Here is a 20740-nt window from a genome sequence, read left to right on the forward strand (position 1 = left end):
TCTGAACATTTATATTTCTTATCATTATTAGCAGAGAAACTCCGTCTGCTGAGGAAGATCATGTGATATGATCAAAAGCTCTGGAACAACGACGGAAGGGACCTTTTGGTGAGTTTTTCTATGGTCATTCTGCTGTTTCCAAGGTCAAGAGTGAACTTACAGTCTTAATTAGGAATTGTGTATGTGTGCATACCTCATTTCACCATGTGTCATTTCACTTTCAAACTATGAACCATGAAAGGAAAGAAAGTGTTTTGTAGTCTCTGACCTCTGCACAGTCGGTCTCTCTCAAATTAGAAAACCTGCCTCAGTGGCACAGCCTCCACTTCCTTCATTATTGGCACCGGACCTAAATGTGTCTTTCGTTCTACTCACTATTGTTCTGTTGTTGTAGATGCAGCCGAAACCTGTTTTCTCAGTGGGCTGTGCTGTTGAAAAATCAGGTGAGTGATGCTTAATGCATTACAAGGGGTTCAATACATAGGGCCAGCTTAAGAGTGTTGACATTCCAGGAAAACCCAAACTCAAACATAGCTGCCCGCCTTATCCGATTTGGAACCTTTTTTAAACAAAAAAATGCCAGAGTCACCATTGCCCTCTTAAAACTCCCGGGAGTTGAAGTATGATGGAGGGATTTGTCTGAAATTCCTAACAGATGTTTTATTGTGACCAGCTTTTCCTAAAAAAACAAATAAAGAGCAGTTTTCTTGCACTCTTCATGTATAAAGAGACACTTTTAAGTTCCTTCTGAAAATTTACATTTGGATCCTGTACTTAGAGTAATACTACTTCATTTAAACATTATCATACCTTCTGCTCATACACCATTAATTGTAGCAGAAAAGCACCGGATTATAACTGAAACAAGATACATGCGTCTCACAAGTGTCCATATCTCACAGGTTGAAGGGTGACTGTAATAAAGAAATTGCCCTATTGAACTGATAATAATCCCAGCCCACCATAAATGAGTCTGATCCCTCAGTAAATTGAGCCCTTGGTGAGGTGGAGTGGTGTCAGCACCTAGCCAACTCTCAGATGGCTCTCTAATCCTCGCTTCCCTCTCACCACCACCCTCACCGTCTAATCAGTCTTGAACACACACGCAACGCTCACACCCATCTGACACTCACACACACGCACCCAAGTACTCACCCTTCCTCACACTCGGGCTCAGCCATCTCTTCAGTGTGATGTCACTGCTAATCCACGCTTGGTTATCCGCTGGGCTGCAGTGCTGGCAGAGGGATATGGGGAGGAGATGCAGTGAATTTGGGAAGACGGGGGGAGGTGGGGGGTAATCAGGCACGTCATGAAGCCTTCTCCCTAAAACTACCACTTCCATTTCCCCCCCGCCACACAGATAACCAAAGTCTTGCGCCCAGCCAAACTGTACAGCGCACACACAAATGCTCAATGGAGGGTTAATATGAACACGTATTCTAGCTCCGATAGGAAAGATAAAACACAGCTGCAAGCATATTCACAGAGTCCCGTGGCTCCTATTCGAGGCAGAGGGATCATTAGAGAGTCTGCTGGATTAAGCACATCCTCCAAGCCCCCCCCACCCCCCAACCCCATGCATCCCGAAAATGCAAGGTCCTTTTATTGACAGCTTGTCCAAAAAGAGGAATTACCCACATGGTTGAGGCCCTCATTCCATATGGCACCAGGCTATTAACAAACATTGGTTGACTGTAACAGCGCTGGTATTAAATTCATTATCTTTTCAGATTATATGTGAGGTGTGTGTGATTTTGTGTATGTGTTTCTGTGTGAGTGGTGCTACAGTGCATATACACACACTCAGTATGTGCCAGTGTGTGTGATTAGAGAGTTCTAATGTTCCAGCTCTGGGGATTTGTAGTGTGAGATAAGAAATGGCATTAATGGTGAATTGTGATGGTCCAACAGAGCAAAACTGTTGTTTGAAATGTTTGTATGGTTCCTTTGCTAAGTCCTTTTTACATTAACAATCTACATATTGTCTCACATTTTTTTGCTGATTTTTTTTCTTTTTTAACTCACAAATACAAACAGGACATCCATGCATGAGCAAGTGGCTTACAAGACCACTGAGTGAAGTGCAATCTATTTGATTTTGTATTTTCCTCACTTACCACATATCTGTTTTAATCTTACCTTAAGCATCCTTGAAATGAGGTGTAATCCAGTTAAGCCCTTTTGAATCTGCTTCACAGTCATATTACACCCATTCATCGTCTCATAAACATTCTCACTGCTAAACAGTTGCTCGCTGACAGTGTCCAAAAGCCCAAATTCACATACTGTAGACGCTAAAAGATCAACAACCATGGTATTTGCATTTCTGCAAGTGTGAAGCAGGCAATGCAAAAGAGCAACAATGCCTGGTTTAAACAATAAGCAACATGAAAATACACAAGACTGTACAAGATTGTAGGCACATTATGATACAATAGACTGTGAAAATAATCATTTAGATTAGCAAATTTGTTCTATTGGAGCAAACTAAAAAATCACAATAGATAATAAAGTTGTGATGTATTTTATAATGTGTCATCAACTCATTCACAACCAAGTCACTCTGGGGATCCACTACTTTCTATGGTGCAAAAATGTCACCCTTTCCTCTTACTCAGAAAAACAATGTATGGAGCAATGTACTGGATCAAAAAGCTGCAAGAGACATGACAAGTGTCTGTGTAAATATTCCAAACCTCGGATCAAATGCTAGGCCATCGCGAAGTCAACAAAACAAGGCAATTTTCTTGCATTTTCTATAAAACGGACATGTAGTGAGGCCTTGAACCAGTGAATAAGTCTTCAGAGAGATTAATTCTCCTCTGTGATCCTGTTCTCATTACAAGAAGCAGGGGACTCAAACACACGTAATAACAAGGCTGACTGCTGTTCCTTTGTAACATGTGGCTACCTAAATGATCCTAAATAAGATAGATGACAAGGATAAAGCAAATCATAATCGGCATTTTGCACAATGGAACATAATAGTCTGTAGAGAACAAGGGACAACATACAGAGCTCCTGTTTCCATCGCCTGGAGCAGCACACCTAGTCGAGAGCAATTAAAATGAGAGGATTCAATTTTGTCAAACACCAGGAACCTAAGATAAATCTTGTATCTCATCTTCCAGTGGAGGACACTCCCTCGCACCAGTGCTATCATGTTTTGTTATGGTATTTTTAAGAAACAGCTGGCTACTGACAGAGTTGGCGAAAACAACCCCGTTCCCCAAATGACGCTAATCCCAGTCATTTCAGTGTGAGACCCGGGGGTGAGGGAGAGGCAGAGTTGGGTAAGACTGTGAATAAAAGACAGTCGTAGACTGAAAATTTAGACAGAGCAGGGGGAGGCGGGGGCAAGACGGCACGTCGCTGCATGGTTTCCATGTGGGAGCAATCCACTTACTTGAACTGATAAAGATTTAATTAACACAAGACTGCAATTACTCCATAATTAAAGTAATTTGTCCCCTTGTTTGGATGAGTAGGCAAGACGCCACATGTGCCTCTGTAAGAGCAGATGAGAGAAAGAGGGCATGAGGGGCTCAAAGAGGCCGACTCTGTCCCACTTTAATGTTTGAATTTAATGCTTGATTTTCCAAACCTATTTCCCCCCCATATGTTCTAATAAAATATTTGTATCAGCTTCTCTTTAGCCTGTGTTTATTTGCCTTTTATTTGACAACTCATTTGTTATTCATTGAGAAAGTAATAAGTAGGCTGAGTACAAAGTATCATCAAGAGCCACATGAAATAGTAAATAGGCCTGATATAATCATAATCCTCTTCAAACTGCACTGCATAGAGCTTTGAATTGTGTAATGTTACTGCTACAAACCTTGCTCAAAGCTACGGCATTAAAAAAAAAAAAAAAGTGTGATGGTTTTGTTTGACGAGATCAAACTGCATGACTAAAAAGTGTGTGTTAGGGCTGTGTGAGGTGTTTGACCTTGGGCCTGGATAAAGACACGTGGGCCCAACTTAAAGCAAAATATCAGGGCAGCGTGGGTAAGTGATGAAAACAGTCTCCGTAACAAACAGCGACTAACCACACAAGACAGAAATCGAGAGGCATTAACAGCAGCGTCCACTATGTGCCACCGTGCCATGGCAGTCCAATTTGCTGGGAGATTACATTTTAAAAAGAGACTGCCCAGTTTACTGTATTAACAACCAGGGAGGCAAATGTGCCTTGTGTTTGCTTCTGAGGGTTGTATGTGCTTGTGCTTAATTTACACGAGCAGTTGAGCACTATCTGCCATTTACAGATGATGATCTGCATATAATTTGCCTCAGCTGCACGCCGGGGTATTGAGGTAAATATCACAGCCTTCAACTTGCCAGCTAAGGTGTCCTGCTGATAGCTTGGCACACAGCCCGCAGCCACCTGTGGCATTTCACATGTTAGGTCTCAGGGCAGGCGAGGCGCAAAGAAACGCATACGACTAAGGGTGGACCCTTTAAATGCAGCTGGTTGAAGGTAACTTTTGCTATGTGACAGTCAACCGTTGCACATTATTTTCCAGTACAATGTGTTTTGTTGTCAGGTGAAAGCTACAAATCTATAAAAAAAATGTAGAGCTAAGGACGTGACCTTATCACCATTTTACATTTTACAATACATCTAAATAGTTTTTATATGGTTTCCTAATGCAATTCTCGCAGGGCTTTCTCAGCTCAACTCATACAGCAGACTGTAGTCCTCCAAATGAGTTTAAAACATAAAAACCAGCAGTAATCAAGTAAATACTGATCAAGATAGCAACATTATGTTGAAGCTACTGTTTTGCAAATACTTCTCAATTTTTTTGATTGTTCTTTTTGTCTCTTGTGAGTCCCCCAGCTTCATAGAAGTGCAGTACTAAATTGCAGGAGTACCCCTTTAATATCAAGAGATTATCCAGTGCATTCGTTGACATACAGTCTCTCCACACTTCACTTACTCCATAAGCAAATTGTCAGGCCAAATGTCATAGCTACACGTCTGGTGTGCCATTCTCCTGATCTGTGCAGATTAAATGAACAAGATTTGTAGTTTTTAAGGGATGGGCAGTGGTTGTATTTCTCCTGCACTGCTTTGATCCCGTAGGACGGGTCTTGGGTTGGGCAGGCTGTTTGTAGTGTAGCAGGAAAAGGACTACATATAGGTTAGCCTCGGCTAAATAACGTGTTATCTGGCCACAAACTTTTCAGTAGCAATATAAATGCAGCTGAAATATGATCCTGTGAAATTAAGTTCTGTGGCTGTGAAAAATATTGTCTGTTAGAAGTTAATTAGGATCAAAAAGGTGATAATAGAGTACTATGGTTCATGTCAATTTATTACAAAGCCCAGCATCAGTATAGCACATGAACCTTACTTTCTCATCCAGGAAGCTGGTTGAAGAAAAAAAAAAAATTGTATCATTGCGCTTTATTTGCATAACCCTGCCCTGCTTAAGGCAGGGGAGCCACCGAGCAATCTCGAAATTAGCATGCTGTCACCTTCAGTGTCTCTTCTGTCATTCAGAAAAACAGGCAAGTGTGCAGACATATGAACCCGTCTCACATCCACTGCAGAAATGTTAATTAGGAAGCATGGCATCCCACAGCTCCATTCCTCTCCAAACGCCTAACTGACATGTTATGTATTTAAATCCCTTTCATGTGCCCTTATTATAGAGGAGATGAAGTCACTTGCAAGTGATGGAAAATGTCATCATCGTCGTCATGTAATATTCTTGCATGCACAGAAAAATAAAAGCTAAAAATTGCTCACAAATGTGCATATTTTTCAGGCACGTCCTGTGAACAATGCCTGGATTTAAATCTGAAATAAATCTAAGGACAGTATAATTAATTTGAAAAAAAGCAAAAACATATGGAATGTAGTGGATTAATCAGTAAATGTCTATCTTATAATTATATAAATAGCCTACACACATCGCCTGTAGTAGCCTATATATATATATACATAGAGAGAGAGAGACAGAGAGAGAGGCATGCCAATTTAGTTAATTCAATTTATCTTGTTTCAGATATGTTTGGGATGTATTTATACGGTAGTCGTTTTCGAAAAAACATCAAACTTCCATTTCTTTGCTCTGTTTTTTTTACTATTTGATGCCACGAGCTCAGTGGTTTGGTGGTCATAGTGCCAACATCTGTATTGTTGAGGAAATAGTGCCCTCCTCTGGCTTCAATAGAAAACTACACCCTGCACAGAACACCAGGCAATGTTGGTCATGCGATCATTTCCCATGGTAAATATTAAGATAAGGTTGATAAGAGAGAACATGAATAAAATAGACTTCAAGAAAATTCATCCCTTATCTAAAAAAAATACTGTGTTTGATAGAGCTATCAACATTCAGAAGCATTTTGGCAACCAAGATAGCAGGGCAATGCTCATACAGAGGAATGATGAAACACATATGTAACTGTGATTAAACATTACTGCTGTGTTGTGTGAACACAGCGGAGACATCTGGAGTTCAAAGACAGTAGATGAATAAAAAGCGGCAAATCCTCATCGACTGCACATACCTTTTTAAAAATCAGTGGATCATTTGAAAGTTGCCGTGTCCCAGGACATGACTTCAAGTACAACATTGTACTAGACTGTCTAGCAGGAAATCAGACAACCAACTCACTCTAGCATACTTTTAAAAAATATTTTATTCTTTGCAAAAGAGGCATTGGGAGCATCAGTGCGTTCTATGGCTTGTGTACAGAGTTCCTGTAGGAGACAAAATCATAGAACAAGCCCTTGGGTGAACTGAGGGCCCCACCCATGTTTACCAAGGAGGAATGTTTGAGGCAGCTACTCTGCAGCTGTTACAGAACACGGTCTTAAGCAACGGGCACAGTGTTTAAGCTGAAAGCGTTAGAAAGGAATGCTACTGTATAGTATGTGGCTTAGTACGTGACCCTGCATGGCAGTTACATAAAATCTGGAGGAAAAAAAAAAAATCAAGCGATTCAGAAATGCTCTCTGGTACGAGCAAATTGTAATGCTGCCGATTCTTTTTAAGAATGCTAAGTATGTTTCTGTTAGGAAGGAACCAAAAAGAAAAACACTCCAGCAGTCCACCACTGCAGTTGAGATATTATCTTTTTTTGTGAAGTCTAGGAGCCCTTAATGATGGTGGATTCTGCCCCTCAGCAGTACCTCTGAATTTCATTCATCAACTTGGAAGAACATTTCAATGCTATAATAGAAACATAACTGTCAACAATCTCATAATTTTAATGCTCACTATTGTATTTTTTAAACTACTGGCAGAATAATGCCTTTGACTACACTTGACATATGGCCACAGTCTGGTGAGCTAACATCACAGAAGAATGCACAGATTTGTCCCAGATTCTTTAGTTTCAATTCATCTGCTACTTTGTTTTGGACAACTTGACTCATCCACACACAATAGAACTTATCAAATTTGGCATTTTGTATGATAATATCATTATTCCCATTGAGCTGGTGCATGCAACTGAACAGCCTTCACTGTAATCCAGAGCTGTCAACACTCCACCATAGCAGCAGTTTGGGTTTACATCTTGCATGTGGAGAGAAAACAGCTCCTCCTTATATTTGGTATAATCTCTGGATGCTGCTGAGACTGTGCCCAGGTTTGAGAGCATATAAATCATTGGATCAGACCCAGCATGGGATAAAGCTTACAACAGTGCAGACTGAATACAGTACGTGTGTGGGGTAGGGACATAGCAGGCCAGCAAGCAGGTGTGGTTATGGCATATGGTTGTACCACTTCCAATGTTGTCTTCCACTGCAAATAGACCTTACCTGTATCTTAACAGCACAGCCATTGAGTAAGCAAGTTGTATAACTGAAGCACCACCGGTCGGGAGAGTCAATGTATTTCATTACATTCATTGTCAAACCCTGCGAGCTTGGTTAATTCCTGTATTCTCTCTGTTAGCATTTTGGGTGGTGGGCGAGATCATAGAGAGGGGATTGGGGTGAAACGATGCAGGGTGATTTAAACAAAACCCCCTATTGCACCCACACAGTCCAACCTACACACACAGTCACACATGCACGCACACACTCACAAACATTCTCACACACGTTATTTATGCAGGAGAAAAATATATTAACATTTGCATTACAAAACAGTACAAGGGCCTCAGTGTAGTAAAATACCTCTTCTGTCAGATAAACGTGGAGTAGAATCCATGTGGGTTGTCATTTCCTTATGTCTTCTGTATGCAAAACGACCTCTCCCTTTGCCTTCAACAAAACATCTTTTCTCATTTAAAAAATACTCCCACAGTTTAATGAGACCCCTCAGAGTTCATTCAGCAAATGGAAGCCACCTCTGGAGAGCTACATGATCTAGATGCCATTAAGGGTTCAGGCCGAGAGGCCAATGGGGAGCACTCAACTAGTTAACCATTAGACCCCAAGTTTCTTCTGGCTTTTCTCCCAGCCAACAGTCCAGCTGTCTGGCTATGTAAAAACTTTGTCTCTGACCCTCCAGGAACTAGACTATAAACCCTTCCCACTTTTTCTTTCTCAACAGACCCGGCTACACCTGCTCGCTATTATCTGGTTCAGTCTGATTCATGAGTAAAAACGATTCATTCCTTCTACAACCTTAATCCTACAGCCCTCTGATGGAAAACCAGCAGGCATTGTAGTTTAAACAGCTCAGTGCTGGAGCCTTGTTTAAAGCGGTTGGTTGGCAGGACAGCTGAAACAGTATTTCAGTCTGGCAGAGCCAGGGATCTGTGGTCCAGTGTGCTCCACATCTCTGTATCCCACAGCGGCCATCCAAACAGCCACAGGAGGCCCTGAACAATCTGTAATGGCTCTCTGTTGTGCAGAATCCACAGTATATGACCAGAAGTTGAGAAGACTTACTCCTTTCCACAGCTGGCTTACATGAACAAAAGAAAGCACAAAATAATCTGAACAGTTTCACAGCATGTTGGCATTCCTGTGTAATCTTCTCTGCCAGAGCAGGACCCTTCAGTTCAGTCCACCGGGCCCTGGAAGATTAGCTTGGAACAGCCCTGAGTGAGGCTGAGCTGGGTGGCACAGAAGGGGCAGGCGGCGTGGAAGGCGTGGGTGCCGTGGGGCAGAGGGATCTCCGCCCAGTACTTGACTGACTTCTCCGAACACACGTGTCCACATGGCACGAAGGCATGCGTGGGTGCACCTGTGTCCACGTAGAAGGCTGGCTCACAGCCCAGCCACAGCGGTACATAGGGCCCCACCACCCGGCACATGGGACACTCTCGCTGAGTGTTGGGCTCCTGCTCTGAACGGTGGCCCCAGTTGTGGTAACCGTGCACGTGGCCACATGCCAAGTAGACCCAAGGCTGCTTGTCCTCCAGGGAGGAGAGGGCGCGGCTGCGCTGCATGCTGGGGAAGGCCAGTGTGTTGAGACCTACTGGACACTGGGGCCGCGCTGCGTTGATCTCCTGCCTGAGAGCCTCCAGGTGCTTTTGGGTGGGAGTGTGAAAGAGGCCTTCTGCTGTACGCCACAGCAAAGTAGCTCCACATAGATCCACCAGGGAGCCATCCTGCAGTATATTACTCTCATTCTCCACCTGCAGAGGGTGATGTAGCAGACACACATTTAGTTTAACTTAGCAAAGGGAAGAAAGAATGCTTATGTCACACATAAGATCATCGCAAAAGTAAATTAGACTTGAGAAACATCTGCTTAATACTCTGTGATGCTTCAGTTATGTCACAGTGACACTTTTGCTGTATATGTACACTGTATGTTTGAAGATACTGACCAGTTTGCCTGGGGTCTGTGCTGAGCGTGTCTCTCTCAGTGTGTAAACATCCCCACAAACAGAGATCTCTCTCCAAACGCCGGGCTTGGACTCTTCTGTGAATCCACCCTTGGGGTGCATTACCAGCACGCCATTGGTTGTTAGGCCATCCATGTGACCGTCAGGGTTTTTCCATTTTGCAGCTTTTTCCTGTAAGCAAGGGAGAGCACAGATGATGGTGCAAACTGGTGTGCTTTGTGGCATTCCACTTTTTTTCCCCCACTTTCGTTAACAGTAGTATAAATTGCATTTGTTTATCTGGTTATGAAGATAGAAGACAGCAGTGTAGATAAAGATACTGTATATCTGCCATTGTAAACTAATTAGTAATTACCCCGAGGAAGATGTTTTTGGAGGAGTCAAACCCGGCTGCATAGATGCGAGCAGTGTAGGGGGGGTTACGCTCACAGACAACTCGGCAGGCAAAACGGGAGATGGTGCTCTGTGTGATGGGAGTCTCCTCTCCCTCCTGGCCTCCTGCTATTGTGTCAGTCACCACAAAGTCTATGGGACTCTCTGTGGAACGCCCAATCTACAAAACACAGTAATTGATCAATATCATGCTATATTGTTATATGGTTTCTTGTGATCTCTTGTCAATACGCTGATATGGACATGGACACAGACAGCGCTTTCTTTTTAATTCTCTGCACACATCTGAACTCTGAACTGTTCTGCTTCCTGGCACTTCAGCCTTTTGCCAGTGTGTGGCAGCTTGACATTTGAATTATGCTGCTCAAGATCACTTTGCTGCGTTTGTGTGTGTGTGATAAAAAAATGATGAGACACCATACACTTTGGTACACAAAGTTCCGTACAGCAGCATGTTGTTATATCAGTACAACAAAAAAAATCCAAGTTCCTTTCCCCCCCCAAAAACAATATTTCAGGCTTATTTTATGCAGATCAGAGTTCAACACTAAAAAATGTCCAAACATTCTTCAACCTGAACAAACATTTCCCCATTTAATTTCCTCATTTTTAAAATCTCAAATTGTCCTTCAGTCCTATTTTTGAAATGGTTACCCCTTCTCTGCTGCGTCTTTGTTTCCATTTATTGTTTGTGTAACAGACACAAGGACACAACACAAGCTTGAATGTGAAGCATGTGTCTGCAGTGCTAACTTCCCTCTGGTCATCATCTCCTTTCTGTATATTCAGATTAATGCTACAGACAGAACAGTTGACAGTGCACAACACAGGGCACAAGCAATCCCTGGTCGAGGATGAGATTCAAGAGGGGGAAAGATTACAAAATGTGCATCTATTTGGACCACATACAATAAATCAAATCTGGAGGATCCAGTAGGTTGTTCAACAGTAATAAAACATGCAACAGTGTCAACTGGCTTTTACCTGAAACATGTCTGTGTCTTTATCATGGCTGTACTCCACCACTACCGTCTGGTTCCTTGACAGTGTGTAGGAGATGCTGTGTTGGCCTTTACAGTTCACAGCCTGAAACATAACAAATGAACTTATTACACTCACACAATACAATTTGTGACACCATATTAAAGACATCAAGTACATGTAATCTTGATGATTGAAGTATAAACACACAACCAACAATTGAGTGTTTTATTGTTTTGCGTCATAGCAAAGTCAGGAGAAACCCTTTGATGTCTTGGTATGTGGCTTTAACACCGGATGTGAGGGTGCCAGAGGTTCGCAAACAGGTACTAAACTACCAAATGCCTTACGCAATCATTGCATTGTTGCAGAGGTTAAATCAAAGATTAGGGAAAATCTAACCTAACTATTAAAATGCATTGCACTCAACTGATGAGTCAGACCCAAAAGTCAACAACAACTATAGCATTTTTGGAGGAAAATGTTTATTTGTCCTTATTTTAACAATTTGATTTACAACTAAAAAAATTCCTAGACTTTTTATTATGGTAAAGTTTGTTATTGTGGTTTTTACAACATAATCTAAAGCAAGAACTAACGTGGCTTATTGCATTATTTCTTCATCATATTACCTAAAACCAAAGATCTGTGGCAGGAATTTCTGGAAGAGGAACAGAATAGAGTGTGTAAAGTCACACTCACATGACAGTGACCATAAACTGCCCACTGGCCTCAGTTAACACAAGCTTGTCTACCAGCTGAGCTGCCTCAGTCAGTGTAGTGAGGAAGGCTGGGTTAAAGCCACTCAAGCCCAGATCCCATCAACACTTTACCACACGCCACTATCATCCCACTCTAATCTGCAAATTCCATTTTCCAAACACACCCCCCACCCCTTCTCTCTTTCTCTCTCTCTCTCTTTGTCACGTGGAGGAGGAAAAGAGTGAGAAGAAAAGTGGGTCATCAACACTGCCACACTCTGTTGTAACATCAGAGACAGACGGGGACAAATGTCATCATCACACGCAGTCTTGTCTCGACTGAACTGCTACAAACAAATGGTGCTCCACCTGTTCAATGGCTAAAAGTTGTTCATACGCACTCTAAAGAGAAAGATTTATTTCTATAAGCACAACACCACACCCCCAAAATGTCGCACACACCCTCAAATGGAGTAATTGAGATCAAGTGGGAGGACGAGAAAGCAGGGGCAGGATTTGAATAGGAAGTAGGCACTGGCATCATGGGAGCTCCTCATTATCTGTCATGAACACCAGAGTGTGCACAGACATGTGAGCCTTCCCTCTCAGCTTCTCAGCCACAGAGCATTCTAAGTTCATTTGTATGAGACTGCTACGCTGTGAGGGAACAGGAGGAGGTTGGGGGGACTGCTATAGAATATAAAACAACATAAAAAGCCAAGATCACCACCCTGCTTGTCTTTTAAGGAATGGCTCTTTTTGACTGTGTGTACAATTGAGATTGGAGGGCCAGCCTACTGCAACAACTTCCTCCTCAGTTCACCCTTGTAATCCCAGGCCTGGTAGCAGGGTGGCATAGAGGAACTGTTGTAAAAAGGGAAGAAAGTCACAGCAGTTCCCGTCTCTGAAGCAGTCTGTGACTGACTGTGTAATGACAGGCTTTGCTCAGTTGAGCTGTGCAGTAATAACAGCCATGTCCAGTGCAACAGGGTTTTCTGAACAGTCTACGAAACAACTTAGAGTTATGAAGCAGCGGGAACGCTCAGCTCAAACTCGAATGGAATGATGCACAGTCTGCGATGAAAAAGCCCCAGTCACAGAAAAAACCTCTAAGCAGATATCAGGAGTCAAGTTCTGCATGGTGAGAGTAACCTGAACCAGAGGGCCTTTGGCCAGCAAGCTAAACTCTCAACAAATGTCTGAAATATTGGCCTCCAAGAGGTGCAGTGGTAAGCAGGTCCTCCAGCTTGTTTAGCAGTTTTGCTTTGGAACCAAAGGCAGGAATGCATGAAGGCAGACATGTTATACTGGATGGGGCAGTTTCTGGCACGCACTCTGGTGCAAAGCAGAGGCTATGAGGCCTGGCCAGAAATTGCAGTTATTGTATTGGAAATGTCAACAGTGAGGTCTGCCAACAATAATGTAAAGGGGTTTATGGCATGTTCCATAAGCTACTGAAATAATAATAAAAGAAAAAAAAACATGGTGCTGCTCTGAAAAAGTCAGTTTTGCTTTTCAAGATCTAAAATCTGCTGAGTTCAATAACAATACGAATTCCAAACTACCTAAGTGCATTGCCAAAATTACTCAGCACTCTCTGTTTCAGTTAATCATTTGCATTCATTCATACATTTTTGTCTAAAATATACATCAAAAGACAAGCAGGAATTTTTTTCATTCCCACTGAGAGTGTTTTCATCAAATCACTCATTCATCTTCTGATCCTTTCTGTACCTTGCTGGCCTGGGGTGTGTTGAGGATGTGCACAGTGCTCGGCTTAACACCATTGGCTTTGGTCCTCCTGTATAGCGCAAATCTGCTTTTCCGTCTACCCCGATCTCCATTGGGCAGAGAGCCATTGTACCTGTCATAGAGGGGGTGGGGTGGAGGAAAAGGACAGCAAATCCACTTTTAATTTTTTTTTATGAAAATGCAAACAGTTTATGTAGATGCACAAAGATGTGTCTAATGAGATTTACGGGCAAAATTCTTGCAATCATATAACAAGTAAACATGGAGAATTAGAAACATTTGTGTGTTTTGAAAAGGAGCTTTTCCACGCATTACATCACTGGCAATCTAATTCACCCTATTAGCAATCTAAGCGTTACCTTGGATAATGTCTCTTATTACATAATGAACTCTGGTGCTTATGATTTCAGTGAGCAAACTCTGTGTAAACTGCAGCTGTTCTTTTGCACTGTGTCCCAGGGAGGAACAGATTTTAAGATGCACGTCAGGTTTGCTATTACTTTGGGCACACACAGCCTGGGTGGAGTGCTGGCTCACTTGACTGCAACACATTCTCTTAAAGCTGAATTTTATACACTGATACAGAATGCTCGAAGGTCTCGATTTCAAAGCCTTACCAGAGAGGCATCCAAGAGCCTTCTCTGTTTTCACTTCTTAATACTAGATTCTAGTTTTGTCCTTCAGTCTGCTGTGAGGTACCTAGCCTAGGCTGCTCCTTTTGAAAGAAGAAGACCCTTCCGGTAGGACTGGTCCTCTCCCCATCCACCAGCTGGTTCTTACAGCTGGGACACCCCATGCTCTACTTCCATCCAACACACAGACCTTCTGTCACACACTCACATATTACCACAGTGTGCTGAACAGACACTTTACACAACGGAAATATTTCTACTGAAAGCCTCAAATTTACATAGAAGTAGATTTCATGAGGGCATGAACTCTACCAACCACCACATAATCTGACATTTCTACTCTTTGTTGCAACACAAACGCAACAGTAACATCAAGAGCCTCCTTCTGCTCCATCTTACCGCCCTCCCAAGCTAGCCCACCTGTCTCATGTCTTCACACGGCTGGCCAAGCATGGAAACACATGGTCCCAGTCAGCACAGTGTACAAGCTGGCCGGTAGGACAAGCCACCTACAGAGAGCTAGAGTGGTACTGGATGATACTTTGGTCAGAACTACAACTAATACACTGACAGCAGGAGGAAAATAACAAAAAAAATAGTGGTTAGATAACTGTGTTAGTGTTTTAAAATATTTATACCATCCCCTATAGTCTTCAGGTTTTAGTTCTAATGTTCATTATTGTCTAATAGTGGTTTTCTTTTACATGTTACTTTTAAAAGAGATCTACTCTGGTGACAAGGTGAAAAAGAAAAAGCACAATTAAAACTAAAGAAAAAAAATGGTGTTTATTAACCAGAGCCTGTAAACACATTAATGATCTTGAGTGGAAAGAAGATCCATTTGAGTTAGAAATATTGATGCTCTCTCATTAATAAACACACTTTAAATCGAATTTAACATTGTGCTGATTATATACTCCAATTTCATTAAGCATGTCCTAATACTCCCCACCTAAATAAAGACTTGCTACAGCAGGCCTACATATTGTTAAGACTTCTATTTAGTTGAAGGGTCCTATCTGCTGGATACCTGTGCCTGGATGTCTCACATACAGCCTACAATCAGATGATATGCAGCTTAGCATTTTCGCCACGATGAGTTCTAACTGCAGAATATAACCATGGCTCTCTGAGAATGCCTTCTATTATTCTTTGTAACATTGAGGAATAATATTCTGTCATCCAGGAACCCCTACCGTCACATTAGCTAGGACAGGCTCTTTAAAGCTGCACTCCAAATAATTGTGATTGCTTTCCCTATTGACCTGTGCCAGACAGACAGCAGATTCACCTTCCAATACTTAGGAGCAGGGATTAGAGGACTGGAGTATCACCTATCCTCAGGGGTTGCACTAAGCAGACAACAGCACCTCTTACCTCTTATGCTAACATGAAAGGCTAGTGTTCACAGAATGAGGAGGAGATATGCTGAGTTGTTATAACACTCATTAGCATGACACAGAGACAGGGTGGCCTTAAAGACTCACATAAAATGGCACAGGGGTCAGATGCTGCTGCAAAGTAAGACTACAGGCTATTAGTGTTTCATATAGGTCAAGCTGATCTTTACAATTTCATCTCCAATACATCCTCACTACATGGCAGACAGCCAGATGGCAGCGTGAGTAAGGAGAGCATCATTCAACTGACTCAGATTCAAGCTGCCACGGCATCGAGTAATCCATCTGACTAATTTGACCTTGCACAAAAAACTGACACCACACCAGCTCCACCTTGATTTGAGGCAGCCAAAAGAAAATCGTTCTCCTTGGATGAATAAAAACGAGGCATCAAATCTCAAAAAACAGTCCCAGTTTGTACCAAAGATGTCCCCAAGTTGATTTATACACTTCCTCTACCGAGCGTTTCTTTTAGGGAAAAATGTACAAAGTTCAATCAATAGGCCCAGTCTCTCGGCCACAATGGACAGAGGAAGCTGAGGAGAGGCAAAGGGTGGGTCCTGATCAATCCGTCCTTTCATTTCCAGGATACCCACACAGCCGCCCACCCCCCTTCACTGACCAGCACCAAGCCAACCCGCCCAGGCGGAGATGGGGGGCAGCCATGCAAGTAATAAGAGCCACCTCGGTCATGGCAACAAACCACTGAGGGAACTGCTGCTCAAACAAGCTTTGTTCCATGCTGTCAGCTATCTTGTCTACCATCAGTTTTATCAATGGGATGTGATGACATGGCAGTGATTATACACCCATCACATCTGATTCAAATATGTGTCTTTATGTCAAGAGGGAGAACAAAAGCATCAGCTTTAAACATGCCACATGTTCAGCCCGGGGTAATAAGCAGTCAGCACTTCTTGTCCCTTGTAATAAGCAGTATGACTGTGAGTGTATGGGTGGAGGGCAGGGGACAAAACCACACTCTACCATGCTCTGTATATAATCTTCATATATCATTTCATTTCAAGTGCTTTAAACAAACACTATATAAATGGAATAGCCCCGCACAGACGGCTACTAATGTTCATTTAAAGTTTTAATAACTTTCAAAGGAGTTTCAGTCCTGGCCAAACTCCACTGACGACACAGCAGTTGTTTTCCATCATCTGTTGCAGCTGCTGTCCTCCACAGTTTATCAGCATAAACATCATTGTTTATCATGACATGGCTGCGGTTTTTCACAAACAAATTCATAAGAAACACAGTAGTGGCTTTGAAATAGTTCTGACACCAACAAAGAAAAAGCCACATCATTATTTACTTTGTGACAGGATAAGACACGTATACGAATGTCAATATAGTTTCCATGTTTTTTGTTACTCGTTTGTTGTTGTTTTTTTTTTATACCTCAACAGATTAAGGCTGGGTTGTGTCTGAAATAGCCAAGTGCCAATATGAGAGTTTCAGTACCGATGCCAAAACTACTGAAATGTTATTGAGAAGAATACATCTGTTTTTCTCTATAAAAGCTTTTTTTTAACTTAACAAAAAAAGTCAAAGTACTCACACGTTAAATGCAGTCTAAACACAATGCAAGAACCTTGCCTTAATAAAGTGGTTGGATAAATTAATCTGGATCTTTTATCCATCTAATGAAAGAATAAGTAGACAAAATCTGACTAGACATTTGATGTCAACTTTCAGTACTTGAAATTAGATTTGAAACAAATAATCGATTAATCGATCGACATAGAATTATTTGGTAACTACGGTGAATGTGTTTTATAATTTAAGTAATTTCTCTGGTAAAAACGCTTCTGTGTGTTTTACCGTGACAAAAATTACTATCAGCTTTACTGATATAAGCAAAGGTACACAGAGATAAAAAATAACTGAATCACCAATAAGTGCTCATTATAGACACTACCTTACAGAGAGGTAACTTGACTATGAAAGAAAACTGCATTCAGAGAGTTTGTGGTCTCTGATAGAGGCTGCTATAGGGCGATTGAACAATATATGCTGTATACTGTATGTTTCACTTTGCCATGCCATTGATACTGCAGTATTATCTGGGGTCGTATCAGGCCATTGTGGACAATATTGCAAATAAATGGGCAGTACTGTTCTATGGCCATATTTTGATATGATTTTGAATGTGAATGTAATTAAGTACCTTGTAATTAAGTATCTTGATTCTTGGTTTTCTGGATTAGCCAATAACAGATCATGTTTGGTAGTTGTATCCATAAACAGCTTCTCAACCCCCCCCCCCGAAAATGTATTATATCAAAATATACATATATCGTTACAGGGGATTTTATCCATATCCCCCACTCTTGGGCTGGTACTGCAAAAGCCTGGTAATGGTTACGGTCCCCTACCTGACCATGTGACCAGCAGACCTTAGAGAATGTAAAGAAATCAACGTTTTTGTTGGGAAAAGCGAGGTATGTGATTTCAAACTACTCAATGCAACAGTAACGTGTCAGTCAAATCTAGCCTCTTGGAAATCATAGAAACCGTGAAGTTCATGTGCCCCAGACTAGAGAAATGGTGTGTTATGCAGATGTAAAGTTGTTTGGTCTGAGCTACAGATAGCATTGTAAAAAGGAAGAACCCTGGGGGCTGGGGGAGGGGGCCATTACCACTTCCGAATTCCTTAAAACCCACGAATCCAACTTGAAGGTAGGAAGGAGCGCCCCGGTCAGAGTTGCTGAGTATGAGATTCATTTCACCCGAGCTACTAAAGTTGTCGTGAACGTATCTATTTCATGGACGTTGGCATGTTCAGATGTAGCCAGCCTGTTGTTTTATCCCCAGTTATTAGCTCATGAAACATCGTCACCGACTCTAAAAAACGAAAATGTACATATTTCTGACTGCGCACGTGTCTGATTTGTGGAGTAACGTGAGCGCGTGAATTTCTCTACTGGGCTTTGCGTATTTTCTTAATATAGCTATAGGTTTGTATGTGTAAAACAAAAATCAGTCTTTCGCTTAAATAAAAGCAAATTACTGCTAATTCACACTTTATTTTTGGAACTTACAGTCGCGTAGCTAAGTTAGCTATGCGAAAGCCCTCTCGGGAAACTTCCTCAAGAAAGATACTCGCTTTCACGTCCACCGTGAAAGTGTCTAAAAAGTAAAATTATCCCAAAAATAAACATCACAACGGCTCAACTTACCCCAGCACCACTAGCTCCCCGTATTTCACTGGGTCTTTGGACGGGGCACAGTGCTCCTCTTGGCTTGACGAAAACATGAGGCTTCTGGCTTCCCTGTGTAACGTTAGCTATACAGTAGTAACAGCGGCTCAAAAATCACCAGGAATTCCCTTCAAAGAACACGACACGCGGTCATTTCAGATCGTATATCCAGCGGTATATGTCTGTGTCCCCTGACGAATCCAGTTTTCTAGAAATAGACTGGTCTCAAACTTCTTTGCCGTGACATAGCAAAATGTAACTTAGTTGGCGGTTGACTCGGCTCTGAAGCAGATACAAAAACAGCGAGCAGCAGTACCGGAACGTACCATTCTCTTGTACTTCACTTTGTGTAGGGGGGACTCATAACTAACTGAGTTTAAATTTGTGTTTCTGTCCAAACTAGCTTTTATATATTTATTCAAAGTTATTCACTACAGCAAGTGAAAAGATATTGCGTTTAAGTTATTCCTTAGTAAACAAAATCATTGAACTCAGAGTACAACTCCATTCTTGTACCACCTCACATGGTCCATGGATCGCACCTTGTGTTATGTAAACAAAGAGTACAATCTGGGAATTCTTAAAGGGATCATACTTTTCCTGATATGTTTTCAAATTTTACAGTTTGATATATAACAAGAATAAGGTTTTACACACTTTTCCGTCATAACATCCTCATCATATATACCGTGCAGGACGGACTTGTGTTTCAGCAAAGTGAATTTTAAGAATCACTTAATTTTACTAGATATGACTACTCTGTATAAAGTTACACAGGCCTAAGTGAACCTACAGGGGGTGGGGAAGTAATGGTGGGAAACAAGGTGAAAATAATTATTCTGCTACATTTCCTGACTGAATTTATTTACAGATTTGCTTATTTTGTTGGTGTCCCCCTGGGCCCTTTTAAGGGCTTTATTTGATTCTGACTTTACTGCAGTGGGTTAATTCGTGTGATTGATTATGCAACCTAATGACATCACTATTTATCTACATGCAAGTTTTATTTCCACTTTACCATTATTTATCATTTTGTCAAGCTTCTTGTTTTTCACCTTTTCTTTTGGATAATGGAGATTGCAAGCCTGCTTATTTTTTTTCTGTAATATCTTATTAGTCAAGTGTCTGCATGGCCGTGTGAGAAGATGCACATCAATGTAATAATAACACCAATGCCTAGCAATTGCTTAGCTGCTTACCGAAATTGCTTCCTCTGAGAACGACTCACTGGTTTCTAATGTAACCAAATGTCCACACCTTATGTAAGGATGTTAAGAACCTCTCAACTGTCAATATCCCATGTCCAGTTGTTCTCACACCTTTCTGACAAATGTGCCACTTCTCCACTTTTCTCTGGCAGTCTCATTGCCATTTTACTGCCTCTCTAGATTCTGCACAAGAATCTACATGGCTGGCGTTGCCCTCACTGCTTCAGGCCCCTTCAGTGGTCCTATTGCTTCTGCAATTACGGCCTTCGGTTTGAACTGGTGTTCAAAGTGCAATAACACCCGACATATAAACAAAAGGTACTAGGGTGTCATTGGGGCCCGTGGATGTACATGCCTCGCAACTCTTATGTACTTCAACATCATTTCTGCAGTCCAATAAGATGCACCATTGCTATATTTTTCCAATTGTAAGCAATACAACTCAGATTAATCCATGGTATTTGTTGTGTCTGTTCATAGCCGCAAATACTTATCCGTTAATAGTACAGAGGAGTGAACTCCTCAGCTTCTTCAGCAGTTGTGCACAGGGATCAAGCTGCATTAGGCCTTTAACTACAGGCCTAGGGGCCGGCGTTATAGCTGTGGGTATCATGAACGTTTACTGCTCTTTTGTGTCACTTTCTCTTTGCTTTCATGCTTTCGAATGGGCATTGTCTGTGTAAATGAGCA

The 20740-nt window shown here is 41.8% G+C and overlaps 1 protein-coding gene across 1 annotated transcript; it reads right to left on the reverse strand.

Moving 5' to 3' along the window:
• Nucleotides 1–6670: 6670 nt before the first annotated feature.
• peli2 (pellino E3 ubiquitin protein ligase family member 2) lies at nucleotides 6671–19172 on the reverse strand. The gene is made up of 6 exons (XM_040137555.1): nucleotides 18822–19172; nucleotides 13584–13713; nucleotides 11152–11253; nucleotides 10130–10327; nucleotides 9757–9945; nucleotides 6671–9561 (listed from the first exon to the last, which is right to left on the reverse strand). The coding sequence occupies exons 1-6, from the start codon at nucleotides 18896–18898 to the stop codon at nucleotides 8983–8985; spliced, it is 1275 nt and encodes a 424-aa protein (XP_039993489.1). The 5' UTR covers nucleotides 18899–19172; the 3' UTR covers nucleotides 6671–8982.
• Between the last annotated feature and the right edge of the window lie 1568 nt (nucleotides 19173–20740).

This window comes from Xiphias gladius, chromosome 10 (assembly GCF_016859285.1).
Source record: "Xiphias gladius isolate SHS-SW01 ecotype Sanya breed wild chromosome 10, ASM1685928v1, whole genome shotgun sequence".
NCBI classification, from domain to species: Eukaryota; Metazoa; Chordata; class Actinopteri; order Istiophoriformes; family Xiphiidae; genus Xiphias; species Xiphias gladius.

What these genes read in the sequence shown, in the direction of transcription:
- peli2 (XM_040137555.1), bottom strand. Translation starts at nt 18,898, where the DNA reads ATGTTTTCGTCAAGCCAAGAGGAGCACTGTGCCCCGTCCAAAGACCCA. An exon ending in GGGGAGCTAGTGGTGCTGGG is followed by an intron (nt 13,714 to 18,821) that starts GTAAGTTGAGCC and finishes CCTCTATGACAG; the next exon opens with GTACAATGGCTCTCTGCCCA. An exon ending in ACACACCCCAGGCCAGCAAG is followed by an intron (nt 11,254 to 13,583) that starts GTACAGAAAGGA and finishes GTTATGTTTCAG; the next exon opens with GCTGTGAACTGTAAAGGCCA.